Here is an 18,586-nt window from a genome sequence, read left to right on the forward strand (position 1 = left end):
TTCACAAGGAAACATAGGCACATTGGGACTTTCTGTATGAAGTGGTTTTAAATCTTCATATACTTAATTTTTTTTTTTTTTTTTTTTTTTTTTACTGGACTGTAAATGTGAGAGAACTGACAGGTAGTTTTTTTTTTTGTTTTAGTAACATAAGATTGTTCTTCCTGAATTCAGCAAGTCTAAATGCAAGATTAAGTACTATCCATTTCACGCATCTACAGTATACTTTTAACATGCTGACATTAGGATTCTTAAATTATATGGTGTATACTGATTGCATATAATTTTCCCCCAAAATGAAGAATAATTACTAGTTCTTCACTGAATGAATGATTTTAAAACTTGTATGTAAATATTTGATTCCTGACTTTACTTAATTATTTTACAGATTTAAGTTCAGAGCAACAAATGTTAAAGGCCAGTTTACAGATTCAGACTATTCGGACCCTGTCAAAACTTTAGGTAAGGAGAATTTAATTTATTAAAGACATTTTAATATTTCAAAAGCATCTGATAAGTTATGAAATTGCTCCCTCTCCTTTTTACCAGATCATTCTCTTTTAAGTTAATAACTACAACTTTTGGTGGGCCTACCTTAACCTCAAGAGTGCACAGTCTCGAAATCCATTCCTCCCACAGGATGCCCTGCAAAGCCGGGCCACGGTAGCTGCATGATCTTCTTCACGAGTCTCAGCTGTGATCCATTCCTTCCACTGGCAGCCATCCTATGGACATGATCCCTTGACCCTTCAGGTTCAAACAAAAATAAAGAACTTTTATCAATCGTAAACTGGCTGGCAAGGTTCTGCTTAAACCAATGGTGTTCTAACGTAGAACCTAGACAATTCTGGATGTCACTAACCAATGGCATAATTGTTGTTGGAACCCCAAACCGCACATAGCTGCTGCAGCAGCTGCACTGGTCCTGAGGGAGTGAGATTCAAACTTCTTTGGGCAGATCCCTTGAAATTGATAGGTTTCTTTAACAAAATAGTAAACCGATACTTAGGAAACTACCATCCCTTGGAAAAGGGAACCCAAACAAGCTGTAGAAGTCCCTAGATAATAGCAGAGGGCTGCTGCTGGGCATATTTCCTCCTCTGTGCACTCATCTTGTGCCCTCTGAGATCCCCAGCCCACCTGATCTGTCTTAGAAAATGAAGTGTCACATTTATTACCCCCATCTGCATATTGGAAGTACCCAAATGCTAGTGCCCAACCTGAATGGGCTATTTCCCTGAACCTGAATGCTCAAAAAACATAAAAAAAAATAAGCAACTACAAATGCTGCTTTCTGCCTTAGAAATCTCTGACATTCAAAGTCATTGAAGCAAATACTCTGAAGGGCCAGCATGATAGGACAGTATGAAAGGAGTCGATTGCAACCCCTCCCTTCCCCTTCTAGATACCTGTGCACCAGAAACCCCCTGAATGGCTTAAAGAAACCATCGGGGCAAGCACAGAATGAAATGCCTTACAGGCAAATACTGTAGTTAATTATAGTCCCTACTGTACTTGCACTATTGAAAATTGCACCACTTGCTCCTCTGGCATGTGCCACAATTGGACAAGACCTGGTTGCCCTTACTATGACATGAAATCAGAAAAAACAGCACTGTAAATTCTCTAAATCCTAGGGTTTCCTGATCTCTTTTTCAGTGCCAATACTACCTTGTGCCAAGGTTCCACAGGAATGATGGCATCACAGCTGGCTCTTGCCTGGCCAAATCAAGCAGGCATAATAATTAGTTTTTAGCAGGAGTTCCTCACTTACTTTTAGTGTATATTCTCCTCTCAACCATTTTGTGAATACCACTATTCTAATCTGAAAGAGCTTGGGAGTCATTTAGTCATAGCTATACCACAAAGGATGCATCCACACTAGGAAAAAAGGTGGGGGGTTCACTATGTTTTAGCTAACACGTGGTGACCATTGTGGTAAAATCTTAGTGTGGACAAGGCAGTTTGTAGTTTTCACCTGTTAGCAGTGGCAGTAAACAATTGGGGGGATCCTAGGGTTTACCTCCACCTGCTAACTCACAGTGATTCTCAAACTTTGGTGACCCCTTTGAAATACCAAGCCTCTGAGTGCGACCCCTCTTATAAATTAAAAACATTTTTTTATATATTTAACACCATTATAAATGCTGGGTGCAAAGCGGGGTTTGGGGTGGAGGCTGACAGCTCGCGACCCTCCCATGTAATAACCTTGTGATCCCCAAGGGGTCCCGACCCCCAGTTTGAGAACCCCTGTGCTAACACATGTGAAAACTACAAACTGCCTTGTCCACACCAGATTTTTAACATGTTTGTTGCCATGTGTTAGTTTATGCTTGGTAAAAACAAAACAAAGCAAAAACACTTTTTCGTAGTGACGTCAAGGCCACAGAGAGATGACACAATCACAATGTGACATTTGCATTATCCTATTGCCTCTTTGTGAATCAGTATCATTATGTATTGATGTGACAGCAGATCAAAATCATTTTGCAACACAATGTCATTTGTTGCTATGACTCTATTTTGTCCCTCTCCCACTACCGCCCCACCTCCACATCCTCTCCCCTGCGCCAAACCTCTTCCTGGCAGCTAGGAGGAAGAAAGTTTCTCCACTGTGGAGGGTTGTGGAAGAGCAAGACAGGATTCTGGGAACTCTAATTCATTTACTTAGCACTCATCAGCAGCTCTGTTTGGGCTTGTCTTGACCAGATTTTTTTTTTTTTACTTTGAATTAATTGATTGGCAACTAACTCAAGATAGTCAACATCTTTGTGAAAGCTAGTTTGGAGAAGAGCTGTGTGGAATTTTTTGCCAAAACATTTTTTTGATGAAAAATGCAGCTCTGGATCAACGGTTAATGTTTTGTGAATTCATGTCAAAGTTGGAAATTGTTTGTCAGTTTTTTTAATTGAAATGTTTCATTTCAACATTTCTGAATCAAATCATATAGAATTTTTCAATTCAAAAAAACTTTTCCTTTCAAAATGTTCTTCAATTTTATTTAAAAAATTGAAAAACATTTTTAAAAAATTGAAAATGAAACAAAACATTTCTTTCAGTTTCAACAGAACAATTTTTTCATGAGTTTTTGGTTCACTGAAAATTTTGAACAAATTTAATTGATCTGAAATATATATATATTTTTTTTAATTTTTCGGTCTGGCCAGCAAGACAAAAAAATCTGTTATTCACACAGCTCTACTCTGGACATTCCCCAATCATTTGTTCCAGGCTACTCATATTTGTAGTTTACCTGAGGGTTCAGCCAGTGCTGGTAGTGTCTACACTAGCCATTACAAAGGTATTAATTATTTCAAGTTAATTAACAAACAGTTAGCTTAAGGTAAAGTCTAGTGCAGACAAACCCAAAGAACATCTGTGAAGAACTGCACATGTGTCTAGAGAACCAAAGGTTTAATATTACTGCTTTACAGTATTTTTATTAGTGATATAAATAAGCAAATGCCAGAAGCAAAACAGATTTTATATTACTGTTCCAAAACTTTGGTATGGGACCTGATACCCTTTTGACCCAAGAGGTTCACCATTGTACAGGGTTTTGCAGATTGTTTCCATTAGAAGGAGAATTAGATGATGGACTCGGGTATTTTTGTGATGCAATCCTGTTAATTCACAAAGAATGTATGAAATCCTGTTTCCGTGAATACAGTAGGAATTGAACAACAGGAGACAGTTTCTTTGCGCACAGTTCCAAGCCTCTTTCCAGCCAGCACTCTGTTCAAAAAGCCCTCTCTTGGCTTTCTCTGAGGGATGTCTACACAGCAACTAGACACCTGCGGCTGGCCCATACCAGCTGACTCAGGCTCACAGGGCTTGGGCTGGCAGGCCTTTTCATAGCTGTGTAAACTTCTGGGCTCGGGCTGGAGCCCAAGCTCTGGGACCCTCCCACCCTGCAGGGTCCTAGAGCTTAGGCTCCAGCCCAAGCCCAGACGTTTACACAGCAGTGAAACAGCCATGCAGCCCTGCCCTGTGAGCCCGAGTTGGCTGTCTAGTTGCTGTATAGACATACCCACAGAGTCATGCTGCAAGTGCTTCTCTTGCTGTTTTCCTGGCTTTCTTGCTTCTCTCTGCTTGTTCTCTGACTGCTCCTCAATACTTCTGGTTGCTTCTGCTCATACACACACCCCTCCACCAAACAGTGCTAGCCACCTGTACATTCAATTCCTAGCTAGCCCCATCAGCCCACATAGCTCAGCTTCTGACTGGCCTTGCATGGGCCTGTGTTTTGGCCAGTGACTCCTGTTGTTTCATCTTGCTCCAAGAAGAAGCTAAACTGTTGCTTACATTTATCCTGAATGAAGGGCATCTATCAAACCCACCAGCATCAATGAGGTTTCATCCAATCTCCATCATAACTGGTGCCATGAAGGAGAATTACATGTTTATCTCAAGAAGATAATATTCCCTGTGCAGTTACCATCAGTTAAATACAACCAGATATACTAAGTAATAACTTTCAATCTGCATTACAGAAGAAGTTGCCAACCTGTGGGTCATAATCTGCAGGAGCTGGCTGGTTCCATGGTGCTAGTTCTTTGTTTTCAACTGCTAAATTGCATTAAAAGGAAGCTAAAATTACATTAAATACTCTCCTCATATTCATTTTCCGTGTAAGCAACTGCTGGTAGCTTCTTATATGATTGCAAATAAGAGGAGAGGTGGCTGTGGAATTGCAAATGGGTGTGGAAATGAGCCACAAACACAATTTTTCTAATAAATTTTTCTGGTCCACACTATTTAAAGAGGTGAGGACCCCAACGCCAACATATTTGATAATTTAGATTGATTAAAATTGCTACAGTCTTGTAAAATATTAGCTGACGTTTGAAAACTGAGACAAAAACTCTGTGCACATGATGCAGTTACTGGTATGCTGTTTTATGTACAGTAGACGTTAATCCTCAAGAAGTTTTTAATAAACAATGGTGTCTATTTAACATTCAGTGAATGCCTTAATATTGTGTATCTAAGACCACTAATATCTGGGAATTTTCATATAAAGTGTTGCTGGGTTAGTTTCAAATATTCAACAAGCCACATCCTCTCTGGGTGTAAATTGATGTGGCTTCATTGCCATAAATGCCTCCTATTTTACTAAGTCTTCAGAATGAAATACCTGGAACTCGATTTTCTTTGAGAGGCCCATGGGATGAAGGCAGAGGGACCACGAAGCTCAGTGAGATTGGTCTCACCAAGTTTCTAGGTAATCAATAGGTTGGGAAGGTTTGTAGAGTAGACAAGGAGAGCTGCTTCCCAGTCTCATGGATCCTGGGGCTCCACAGGTAAGGGAAGGCCTATCCCCATGAAAGCGGAGTGTTTCCACGGGGAAGACAGAACAGACTCATCCATGCTACTTTACTGGCCTACCCTTTAAGCATGGCCTTGTGCAGTGATCTATTGTTTTGCCACAAGGTGCATGGTGGCAGCTGCAGAGGAGGACCCAGCAGGAGTTAATGCCGCTTGGGTTTACATGGTTTCAGCCGCTGGTGAGGTTGCAGCTGGTCCTCTGCTCAACCCACTCTTGGTCCCACTTCTAAAATCCTGTGATGTCCAGACACTGCTGAGCTTTGGCAGAAGAGCTCCTACTCACTGCCAGGAAAAAGGGAGCACAGGGCTCCCTCATCCAACTCTGCCTCCTCCCACCCTGACCCAAGAAATGTGCCGGTTTTGATTCCCTTTTGTTTGCAAAAGTAGTCAAAGGACAATCCAGTCTTCAGATATTTGTTCTTCAAATGTTCAGTCCCAGTATTGCCCACTTTCTGTTGCAGGTGAGGGACTGTCAGAAAGAGCTGTAGAAATAATACTTGCAGTTACTTTGTGTATACTTTCCATAATTCTTCTTGTGGTGGCAATCTATGCTTTTGCAAGGTAAGACTTCTTTGTATATACAATACTACACATTATTTTTCATCTGTATGCAAATATGTCTTCACATATAGAAGAAATAAATCCTATACATAGAACCATATGCAACCAGCCTGATACCTTAAATTATGTTGCATTTTAATACCATTTTTTATCATATAGAAACTTACTATCATCCATTACAGAGGGTGAGCAGCTTGATTTGAAGTCAGCCAGTCAAAGTCTGTTCTCAGTGACACTGGTGAAATTCCAGAGTAGCTCCATTGAAGTGAATGGAGCTAGTCTGGAATTACACCTGTATTTGAGAAATCAGAAATCTGATGCTAGGTGAGGTAACCTATAGCATGCATAGATGCCTAGTTGAAGAAGTAGGCAAACTGCTGCATGAATGACATTCATTCGCTCACTAGCCACAGGTGCTATGCTGCCACTGCTAGTTCACTAGGGCATTGAAGGAAAATAAGAAATGGAGGTCAAGAGTTTACACAGGAGTTAAGTATAAGGGCTTGATTCTCTTTTCACACACATTTTACACTAGTATAACTCCATTGTATTCAGTTGAATTACTTCTGGTTTACACTAGTGAAAATGAGAGGAAAATCAGGTCCAAGTAGTAATAATTTCTGGGGCAAACTTTCTCCATTGTCAGAATTTTGCCAGTAAAATGGAGCTAAAATGCATGCTGACAAAAATGTTCAAAGAGATGGGTAAAATGTTACTGGTTTTGCTGTTATCATCACAGAATGAAAAATGGAAGTATTGGTTTTTTAGAGCTTCTCTACTCCTAGTTCTATGAAAGGCTGAATCTATCCTTCTAATTCACATGTAATTAATAAATCATTTGAATATTCTTTTTCATTCACTCTCAACTTTGTTATGATCTTTGGTTTAGAATCCGACAAAAGCAAAAAGAGGGAGGCACCTACTCCCCGCGGGATGCAGAAATTATTGACACTAAATTCAAGCTGGATCAGTTGATCACAGTGGCAGACCTGGAACTGAAGGATGAGAGATTTACTCGGTAAGAATACTCCTTAGGCGAAGCAGTAGTCTGTAGCCATGACCCCTTTTTGACCTTTGCTTGTTTGGAAGTGTTTGTGGTGTTCTTATTTACACAGGCCACTAAGATCCTCTTTCAAAGGATGCCCTCCATCCTCCAGACACTTCTGACTAGTGTGTAGAATATTACTTAATCTTCACATCTTTTATAATAAGATAAAGATCTAAGTTACAATAAGATAAAGCTCTAAGTGCAAATCATCCTTTAATTCTGATGGCAAAAGGAGCTGCATTTTTTAAACATGGGAAATTGTTCAGTATTTTGATGGCTCACTGTTTTCTGTGGATTGCAAACTTATAAACATCCCAAAAGAACCAAACCCTTAAACCGTGTCTTTTTCAGCTCAATCAGTAACAACATAGTCATTGTTTAATTGACATTTAGAAAATGTTTTAGCACAAGGGGACCTATTTTGCAGCTGAGTTTCTCTGGAACATGAAAACACTCTAGCCACACCCATACACCCAGGCCCTGGAGAAGCATGTGGTAGCCTTAGGCCACTCAGCTGGCAGATTTCCTGGGTTTTCACAGAGTGACAGAGACTCTTGCCCCATGTATTGTTTGGAAGGGAAGCTGTACTGTGTTCCTTTTGGTAGTCAGAAATTGCCACATTATTCCACGGATAGATATCATGAAAATTCTAAACAGTGGGCTATGACTGAATTAGCAAATGATGGATAAATATTATTGACATGGCTGTATTTTCCCTACTCTGTCACACAGCACATAGAATGGGAAGCACTGTGGCAGGCAATCTCCTTAAAGCTTGGAAGCCTAAGATTACCTTGCCCTAGGAGTTAAGCACCCTACTGTTGCAGACTATGGGTAGCTTGAAGAAGCCTGTAACTATTGACCTGTTTGTTTTGAATGTTTTATGGCTATGTATATGGTGCAAAAAAGGATTATTGCATTATAAAGCTGTTCAAATGTGTGCATTCAAGAGTGGCCACTTACAGCACATGGTCAAACATACTGAGAATCCTCTGGTGCAAATGAATGCAATGCATCCTGTGTGGACATTGTGCCACATTTTGTTTAGATAATATAGTCGAATACCCATTAACAGTAATGGAGATGTTCACTTTCAACAGACAGACACAATCCTTTGCACCTTTGTAGCTGTAAACCAGATAAATGCCCCTGTCCATTAATTTGAGAAGTTTCCTACAGCGTATACATTTGAAAATTGCTAGCAAAATAGAACAATATCATTTTTGTTTGTGTACTAAATTATTAATGGATTTTACTTCCAGATACTCCTCATTTTTCTTTAGACACAAGGAGATATTTGTCATCCAGTAAGTTATTGAACTGTTGAAGAGACCTGGTGTGATTTCCATAATGTTGTGTAACTTGTGTGCTACTATACTTTGTTGATCTTTGTCCAAAGTAAATAATTTTGCAAAGTGTGTTCTTGGTAATGAAAATGAAATTAGTATTAGCAATTTATATTATTATATGGTAATGCTAATGACAAATGATTGTATTTGTCAACATGTCATCTTTGATCTCAGTGATTAATGTTAAGACACTATAATTCTGCAACTATTTTAAAACAAAGGAGAGCTATTTTTAACAGAAATTATGTCAGGCTCACCTCAGCAGACATACAAAAAGGAGACAGCACAATTAGAGTGCATGTACCAATTGGAGTTCAAAACTGGGCCTTACACTTTTCTTCAAGAGTTAGAATTTGCATATTCAGGAGAAATCCTTTTGTTTCTCCTCAGCTGCCTGTTGTACTGTCCATGCTACCGAAAAGCATCCCATTAAGATCTCAGCAAAAATTCCAGGGGGTCAAATCCCATGTTACATGGGAGAATTCCACTTTACCACTGCTCTGTCTAAATTATGACCAGTTTGGATTTATATAACATCAAACCCTGCAGGTTAGGCTACAAAATTGTAATATTTCATATTTATGTGCAGTTTGTTAAGTGATTTATACACAGCAAGGACTTTACTGAGCAGTAATTAAGCAGTTTTAGTTACCCTACCAATTACTTTATTTTGAGGCACTTTCACTTTCTGGCTCTGATATAATAAGAGTGATATGGAATGTAAAGGTGTCATGTTAGCATGTTAAATTCTTATGCTACATGCTGATGATTACACTGAGACCATCACAAATGAATTGCACGTTCAAAATATAGCACTACTTCCTATTTCTGCACTTCCTCACTGTCATGAGTTGGTTCAGTTATTACATGCATAGAGTCAATTGCCCAGCCACAGCTTTTCAAATAGTGAGGGAATACTTAGCAAGTTACTGCCAGATTCTAGATCATCTGTGCCATCTAAGCAGCATAAATGAGCCTGTTTGGGGAAGGAATCTGTCCATATGTATCATTTCCTGCTTATCCTATATCATGTGAAGCACTAAAAACAATGTTCTGTAACTGGCTAGCTAAGTATTCCCTCACCATGGGGGAAATTTTAGTTGATGTACAGCCAGTTCCTGCATCAACCACCCATCCCCACTCTTCCCTCCCCCACATTTCTGTGTAGGGGTGTGTTGCACAACACAGTGCTCTGCCAGTTGTCAGCTGGCTTACCATACATCATTTGATGTAAGTTAGCATAGAAGATTATTTGGCTCAGATAGTCAGGAACATGCGGAACAGGTCCACATAATAAGTAGGACAGGGTGGGAAGTGGTTTTCCCATCTTGTGAAAATTTCCAAGATTTCAAAACTTTTTCCCACCCAGAATTGGGCCAAAAAGTCAAAATCTCAAAAAAAAAAATTGTGAACCAACAAACTGAAAAAAAAAATTGGTTTTGGCAAATCAAAGTATTTCATTTCATTTTCAACCTTTTCAAAAACATTTTTAATATTAATTAAGTTACATTTCATAACAAAGTTGTTTCAAACAAATAAAAAACCAAAGGAAAAAAAACCCAAACCTTTTCAACAAGCAGTTTAGGTTTAGACGAATAAACATTTTTCAGAAAAAAAAGTTGCCTCAGAAAAGTTCCTGACTAGCTCTAACACCAACTCACTAATATCTGATACATATGTGCCAGATTCTTGCAACTTGCTGGAAGGGAATAATTGCTAAAATACTAACATGAGAGAGTAGTGGAGACACGTTAATCTCCTTAGGTGATATGAGTCAGGCAAGAACTGAACAGATCAAGGATTGTTTAAATCAAATCAAGCCCATCTATCTAGGTAGAGACATGGAATGGATTCACCAAGCACATGTACACCTGTGATTATATCAATTCCTGTTTATTGCAGCCTCTCACAACCTGGCCCAATCCACTTATCTGGATGCATACCAATCTGCTGTGAGTGGAACCAACCTCCAGATCCTATGTGCTTTTAAACCCCATGGGTCTGGCTAGTGACTGGTCATTGTTCATAGCTCTGGGTCTGACACCCTACTTGGGCAGTGGGACTCTCTAGTCCAGCTGCCTTAGACCCCAAAACGAGTGTCACAGTCCTCCTGAGCCCCCAGTTGCTTATACACATTCCCTCAGTGTTCCACTTTATTGTGGGTGCTTTGAACTTCTTGATTAACCCCTTCAGGGACAACATGGCAGACAAGCAAGGAATGCAGACTTAGCAAAGGAATTTCATAACCACAGGCATTTTACTCTTGGAAGCACTTGAAGTCCCACTTAAATATAATCTCTGACCCTTTTGGTCATTTATCCAGGCTGAGAAACTCCACTCCAGCTCCCATCCAAACTCCCATGTAGAGAGTTCATTGTTCTTGTGGATGGATTTGGTAGTGGAGCGACATTTAGAGTTGATGGCACTCGATTTCTCTGTACCAGCTTCTCAGGAGGAGCCCAAGGAACAAAATGGCATTCACAAACAAGATGGCATTTACAATTTGACACAGACATATCCCCAATTTATCACACAGACCATGTAGCATTTTCTCATAATCAACACTGTCATGATCTACAGTCCAGTTAAAGGGACAGATTCTCTCTTCATTTACAGTCCCTTCACATGTCTGTGATGTAAAGGGGCTGTAAACCTGGTGAAAATGGGCCTTAGGGAATACTACCATCCCTTGCACCTCCTGGCATGGAGGTATGCCAGGCATTTTCTGAGGAAAGGAGAAGACATGGCCTGAGAATATTGTGCTGTAGCTATTCTTGGTTGCAGAAGGGCCCTGAGGGGCTGTTACAACTGAGTGTAAATTATAGTACCCATGAGGCACAGTCAAGAATAGAGCAGATCCAGGGGTAGCTTAAAGCCACCATTGTCCCATCCTTACTCCTCCATTTCTGCACAGGAACAGAGAATCTGGCCTACAAAGAATTATTTTATTTGTTTACCAGTAGATACAATATTACTGGTTCTGGCAGTATTCTCCATTATACATGTAGGGATTACCTACTTAAACTAATAAAATCTTGTTTATCTACCAGTAAAAAGATTAAAAACAAAATATTTTAACTGCACCCACCGTCCATGCAAACCATATGTAAGAGGAGTGTGAGCATCAGGGCTATAAGATCTGCTGAGGCATCCACTGAAAGTACTGTATGAACATTGCACAATCAAAGGATGTTCTACCCAACAATGCCTCATATGATAGCTACCTTACGTGTGGCAGCCACCTTGCCACAACTGACATTGGCACACAACTCACACAGAATGATCTAGACACTACAAATATTAGCAGCAGTTCCTGGATGCATTGTGCCTGAGGCAGATACAATGCTTTGTGACGTGATGGGGGGACATACATACAACAGCAGCATCTGTCATATCCTTTAAAAGATATGGGGGACACTCTCCCTTTCCCCATGCCAGCCCAGCTCTTCTGTGGATGGGGTTGAGGGGTGCTATCATGCCCCCTGCATGCCCCCTATAGAGGTTCTAGTGCAACTGTCAGTGCTACATTCCCTCAGTTTTGTGTACCAAGGACCAAGATTTTGCCTGGCCACTGTACAGTTGAAGGGAATGGGCCTGGTATCCTCTCCCTATCGCCCTTGATCACTCGTGAAGGGTTAAGCCCTATGTAGGTCTCAATTAACTTGTTAAAAATTAGTTCCTCGGTTATTCCTAGCAAGTGTCAATGGTGCTTATGAATTAAGCCTTTAGTCTATATATTCATTTCTGTAGTTTTCCATTTGGACAAAGTTGTATTTCCCTATAGATTTCAACTGATTGACCCAGAGAGAAAGCTGAGTCTGTGTGACTATATGGTCTTCAGTTACCATTGCCAACACAAATCAGAAGTAATCTGAGTGGGATTCAGATTTTTGATAGACTTCAAAAACTCCCATATGTGAAACAATACACTGTTTAAAAAGAAAATCTGATTTAAAGCAACAACGTGTTCTTTAGCTTAGAGAATGCTTTACTTCCCCCCCTTTAAATGGAAATGTTAAATTATCCTGTTGAAATAGGGGAAGTTGTACTTTACAGTCTGAGTATGAGTTGTACTTTTCATGATCTGATGATATTTGCATCATGATGTTTCATACAGAAGACGGGAAAGTGAGTGAAGCTGCGCTGTTGGCAGACTACTGTTTGTACATTAAAAAACACTGTAAGAAGATAAAACTGTTACCTCTTATCACAATGTTTCATTTTAGAAATATTGAGAAAAATATGCTGCATTTTTAAACCCCTGAAAGTTTGCAACCAAGCATCATTGTGCTATGCAAAACTCCATTGAGCTATTTTGGAAGAGAACACTCATCATGGCACAGTTCACTCATTGTAAAGCTCCTTATACAACAAGGTTTCAAAAGCCTCAGATCGTGCATCTAAATCCACATATGGGTACTAAATGGCCTGATTTTCACAGGTGCTGAGCCCTCTGTATCACCCCTGTAGGGAGTTGTGAAAGCTTAGTACTTCTGAAAATCAGACCCTTCATGTAGGTGTCTAATTATGGAGGTAAGTGTTAAACTTTAGGCACCCAATTAGCCCAACTACTTAAAAAACATTTAGTGCTTGTGAAAGGTGCCAGATGACCAGCACTGAACATAGAAATCTTCTGGTTAGTAACACATACGTGAGCTAGAAGGAAGCACATTTTGTCTCCATGCCTATTCAGTGCTTGACTTCCCTTGTTGCACTGCCAATGAGAGTGCAAAGGATGTTGGTGATGGTCCTGTCTCAATGTTCTTGGCTGTAGGGTTCACTATATCTTGACCACAAAGGCGCTAAGTGTCATATTCTGAATGCTCATGTGATGTGTAAATTGAATGTCAAATCCCAAACGACAGAACTACTAGTGCAGTAAGTTATTAAACACAAGCAGTTTCAGGGGAGTGAAGACAACAGAATCTCAGAAATTATTGGGATGTCGATTGGGACGTGACTTTTATTCCGTTGCTCCAAGGGGAAGACAGGGAATTCAAATATAAAGGAAGAGCAAGCAGCATTTTTTGAAGAATCTGATAAGAATTTTGTCCAATAAAATTATAAAGAGAGAGGAGTGCCTGATGCTCGAAGGCTAGCACATCTGTGCCCAATACATTGGCGTAATTATTTAAGAATAGTCTCTCCTTGAGAAAACTTTAGCTCCCTGAAGCTGCCAAGGTTTATGTGCCAAGTAAATGCAGGCTTGGCCATAGAGTAAGACCAGAATACAATATGTGCTAGTGAAACGTGTGAACAGACTCCACAGGGAAGTTCTGTGTTCATGCAGAAGGTGTCAATGCTTTATCATTCTTCACTCCCTTTTTCTGCCCCTTCTGGATTTGTACCTCTGCCTTAACTGTCCTGGTTGGGCACTTTGGGTGTAATCCTGCTCCGACTGAAGTCAGTTCCAAATTCCCTTTAACTTCAATGGGACAGAATCAAGTTCTTTGTAAGCCTTATTTTGGATACAGATTTCCTGTAATTTGGTTGCACTAGCCAGTTTACATTGTTTTGAGAAAATGACCATATCAACACAAAATATGTCGCCAGTGCACATATAGTGTAGCCTTGACATTAACTTCTCTAGTGTTATGCAGATAATTTAATAGTATATGGCTCTGCAGTTGTTTTAATATTGTTTTTGTTTCTCGTTCATATTTCCATTTCTCTTTTTCTAAAATATATTTATTACAAAGGATAGGAGACAGTGATTTTCTAAAAAATGTTAAAGTACAGCTTCTTAAAACCAAATTCTTAATAAGATTATTAAAGGAAAGCCAGATGATTATTTACAGTACTTAAAGCATTCCAGAGGTAAATATGTTAAATACATTTTAATTGGTTTAATTTCCAAGCAAATGCGATTTTAGAGAGAAAAATGTTAAAGGTGTAAATTTTGGAAGGACCAAAATTTTTCATTTTGAAATTCTTTGCTAGAGATTTTTAGGCAAGATTTGCAAATCTGAGTACCTTGAAATTAGGTCCCTAAATTGATAGTGCTTGATGCACCTCTGGAAGGTGCTCACATACTACGGTGATAAGCGCAGTATAAGAACCTATGTAGAAGAAAATAGAACATCTAGGCCCTGATCCTTCAGTGTGCCTCAATATGAAATACTTTTGTAGGATCGGCCTTTGGAGCCTAAATATGTAGCCTGATTTTCAAATTTGCTGAGCACTCAGAAACTCCCATTGAAGTTAGGTCACTTATGTAGGGGCTTAAATATGGAGTTAGGAACCTACTCACCGGTTTTTGAAAACCTTTTGGCTTTAGCCATTTAGCTTCTATATAGTCATAAAACTCAAAGATTTGAAAGACGGGCACATGTTGGAGCTACAAAGGGCTTTGTGCACTTAGTAGTCTTCTTGAGCATCCCCAGAGCTGCTACGTGGTCTGGGAGGCAGGTTTCCTTTATCACCCAAATGCTCATCGCGCTACTTGGGCTTGACAGTGAGTCTCTGAATTTGCCCCTAAAAGAATGACATTAACACATTTCATTTTATACTATATCCTTAATGCAAAACAATGGAATGACCAATGTAAGTAAAGCAGTGTACCTGATGTGTGGATTTCTTGGGCCAGTGAGCATTTTTACAACAGAACATTGGTAAAATGATCTGAAGAGAATAATAGGCTGAAACTGCATCAGCTATACTTATAAATACATAAAGTAAGAGCTCAATAACACAGTTATCCAAGACATCTAAAATACAATATTATCCCAATCCATGGAAGAAATTAGTTTAGCTCTGATTCTTTAGTTATTTAAATTTTGCATCTAAAGCCTTATCAGAATGCACTCTATTCTCTGACTCACGACTTACTGCATTTAACACAATCTCTGTTACAGGTTACTTAGTTATAGAAAATCCATCAAGTAAGTTGATTAAAGATTTTTATATTATGGCTATCAATTCACTAGTTTGCTGAGTGTGAATGTGTGGTTCCTTTTTCTATGTTTATTAGAAAAAACTCCAAGCTGCGTATAAATCATAAAAGCATGACTAATTGCATGGTAACTGGAGAAATGCTTTCTCTCTCTCTGGGGTGAAGCCTGCATGTCTGTGTTTTAGCTTGGGAAGTAATACAGGGATATTTAAACTCCTTGGGGTTTAAAAACCATGTCATTATGAGAATGAGGTCACTGCAATATTTTATATGTCTAAAACCTTGCAATGTATAAAATGTTTTCTGTGCGACAAAGAGATATTATTGTACTTTAGACTACAATGATAACCTTACAAACTTCATTAATATCAAAACTCTGCATCGGAATGCTAAATTTATTAAAAAACACTCCCACTCAACAGGATGTTAAAGCTAAAAACTAGATCAGGAGGAGTAATTGAGCGAGAAGATGCTCTTATTTTGAAATGCTCTAAACAAATCAAATAATCACAATGTCAGTGATTTATATAATGTTATTTTATCTCTGTAAATATCAATTATTATTAAACTGGATAACAATTTCTTTTGATAAGCCAGTGGTTAAATGAAGAACAAACAAACCAAAGCCCAACTTTCACATGTGTCTAACTCCTCTGTCTTTACTTCTAGGCCAATAAGCAAGAAATCCTTCCTACAACATGTTGAAGAACTTTGCACAGACAACAACCTAAAGTTTCAAGAAGAATTTTCGGTATGTTACTAGCAGTTGTCACAACATTGCAAGACCTCCAGTCGTTTCATGTGTCACATTTCATGTCCATTTTAAGCATGCAAGGCCATGAAGGATTCTGGCCTTGATAATCAATACCCAATTACTAGGTTGATTGTTTAGAAAGTAATATTACACTGATTTAGGTTGTGCAGTCTTCATTGCAACCTGATCAGAATTATTCACCTAGTGTGTCAGCAGAAGATGATCTTCTTTAGCCCTTCCTGCCATGAAACCATCCTCAGTAGTCAGCTAGATTGTGACATTAAAGTGATAATTCTAAAAAATTGTAGCAATATTCACGTAGCTTGAGAATATTTGGTTTACAGCAATTTTTTTTTTTGCTTTACATATCATGATATTGTTCAATTTTGAAAAAAAAATATTTATCAGATCTTTATGCTTAGATCAGGATATGATATGTATTGGATTGTAACTGATTGTATACAGGTTTCATTCAGATATACCTAACCACTTTAAACAACATCTTTTGCTCCAAGAATAAAAGCCCAATATACATAGCTGACATTTATTTTGTGAAAGGTTCAGGGCCTGATCATGTTCCCATAAAAGTCAATGGGAATTTTGTCATTGGCTTCAATGGGAGCAAGACTGGGCTATACACTTTCATTTCTTTATATATAATAGGCCAAATCCTACTTGTCTTGCTCTTATGAAGAGCCTCAGTGGGACTGGAACTGCTCATGTGGCTGTGGCCAGCAGCATTTGAGCCAGTAACTCGGCAAGTCGTCTGACTCCTGTTGAAAAATGATTAGTTTTCAAAGCCCACATGACATCTATATAATAAATATACAATTTCAAAACTACATTTAAACCTCAACTAAACTTTTCACTGTTTTCTTAAGTAACTTCTCTTTTATGGCTATCACATTTAAATTACTTTTTACACTTTATCTTCTCTTTTTGTTATTTCAGAATCTTTATCATCATCATGTCTAACACATGCAGTTATTTGCCATCACAAAAATAATTTGTCAATCTCCAGTGACTTTACCATTTTGGATTTATAGATTTGTCATGAATTGCTTACTATTTGGATTTATAAAAATGAAGAATCAAACAATAGACTTTTATACTACTAGATTATAATATTTCAGTTTCTCAGGGAACAACAACAAAAGTGTGAAAAGATTAATGGTATTTCCTACAGCTTTTTGGCTATGCTCCTTAAGTCTTATTGGGCTGGATTTAATAATAATAAAAAAGCACCATAAAATTCTTCTGAGCAGTAATGCAGAGGAAGCTTTTTTTTCAGGAGTAGAAGTGTTATTTCACTAGAACAGGAGCGATTATAATTATATTATGCATGACTGAGCAGATGAAAAGTTTTCCTAGCAATGACATGTTGACATTTTAAAGTTCATCACTGGAAAGTTTCTAATGTTACCTTTTAGACATTAAAGTTTCACAACAATTATAGGGTTAAAGGTTACTGCATTGAAATGACTTAAAATCTAACATAAACCGTAATGTTCTATCAAGTAGTAGTAGTATGAGCATTTTTTAAAACTTAGACAAAGTTACATGTAGCAAAAACCTAATTTAACCAAATTATTAACTGAACTCATAGTTAACCAAAGGGTATGTCTGCACTGCATTGTAAACCCAGGTTAGTGGGACCTAGGCTTATGAAATTGTTGTTTCCAAGCCCACACTTGAGCATCCACGCTGGATTGTAAATCTGGTCTTATAGTTGCTGGACCTAGGTCTCACAGCCATGCTAACGTGTCCATACTGCACTATGCAGATCTCCTGACTCAGATACACTGCAAAATGACAGGGATTGGACCCAACTCCCAGCAGGACTTCGGCTCTGACCCACTCCCTAGTATGGTCCTAGGACCCAGGTCCTGAGTGCTTCTTAATTCAAGTCAGACTGATTTATGTGTGGACAGAAGCAAGGCTTGGGCTCAAATCTGAGCCAGAGTCCAGGCTTAGAGTGCAGTGTAGACATACTCAAAATTGTTATGTGCCCTTTGGGTTTGTACTATACTTCAGCTTCCCCAAGTCCAATATGTAGCAAAGATCTGCCAGAAGGCTTATCTGAGGCCATCCAGCACTCAGGGGCAGGTTGTGCTCCTGGTGGAAGGCATATCAGTCAACTGTGCAGACAAGGAGGCTGTAAGGAGCCATGCTAACTGGTGGTGGGCCAGCTTCACCCATTTTCTGATTCCTCAGTTTTCTAAAGGTTTGGCATGTCTCCTGAGACCTATGCAAAATCAGGCTTGTGTAGTATTTGATACTGTTATGGTGAGTATTTGACAATATATTTTCTAAGTGCTATTAATGAATACCTCCAACTACCTCCAAATATTATTTCAACAAAAGTCCCCATATTCCCATAAAAGTTATCTAATATATACAGCATAAATGAACTATCTGTAAAGTTTATAAACCTACAGAGAAACATTCCTTCTGTAACAAATCATCATTGAATTTGAGACTCCAAATAATCTTTATCCTGTGCTAAATTAATCAGTTGGGGTGAAATTCATCCTGGTGCAGAGAGCTGGCACAAGGCCATTAGCACCAGTTAAGAGCTGTGATGGGGCAGATCAAGGCATGGGGGCATAGTTAGAGCAGCAACACAGGATGCCTCTGCACTACAGAGGGCTCTC

General features: G+C 38.9%; 1 protein-coding gene across 1 annotated transcript in view; it reads left to right on the top strand.

Moving 5' to 3' along the window:
• The window catches only part of PTPRQ (protein tyrosine phosphatase receptor type Q), a 179,005-nt gene that overhangs the window by 140,850 nt on the left and 19,569 nt on the right, over window positions 1–18,586 (top strand). The window contains exons 33-37 of the mRNA XM_065403406.1: window positions 389–462; window positions 5,790–5,889; window positions 6,779–6,907; window positions 15,141–15,167; window positions 15,848–15,929. Coding sequence (XP_065259478.1) covers window positions 389–462; window positions 5,790–5,889; window positions 6,779–6,907; window positions 15,141–15,167; window positions 15,848–15,929 — 412 coding nt within the window. The remainder of the gene's footprint in view (window positions 1–388; window positions 463–5,789; window positions 5,890–6,778; window positions 6,908–15,140; window positions 15,168–15,847; window positions 15,930–18,586) is intronic.

Source organism: Emys orbicularis, chromosome 1 (genome assembly GCF_028017835.1).
Source record: "Emys orbicularis isolate rEmyOrb1 chromosome 1, rEmyOrb1.hap1, whole genome shotgun sequence".
Lineage (NCBI taxonomy): Eukaryota > Metazoa > Chordata > Testudines > Emydidae > Emys > Emys orbicularis.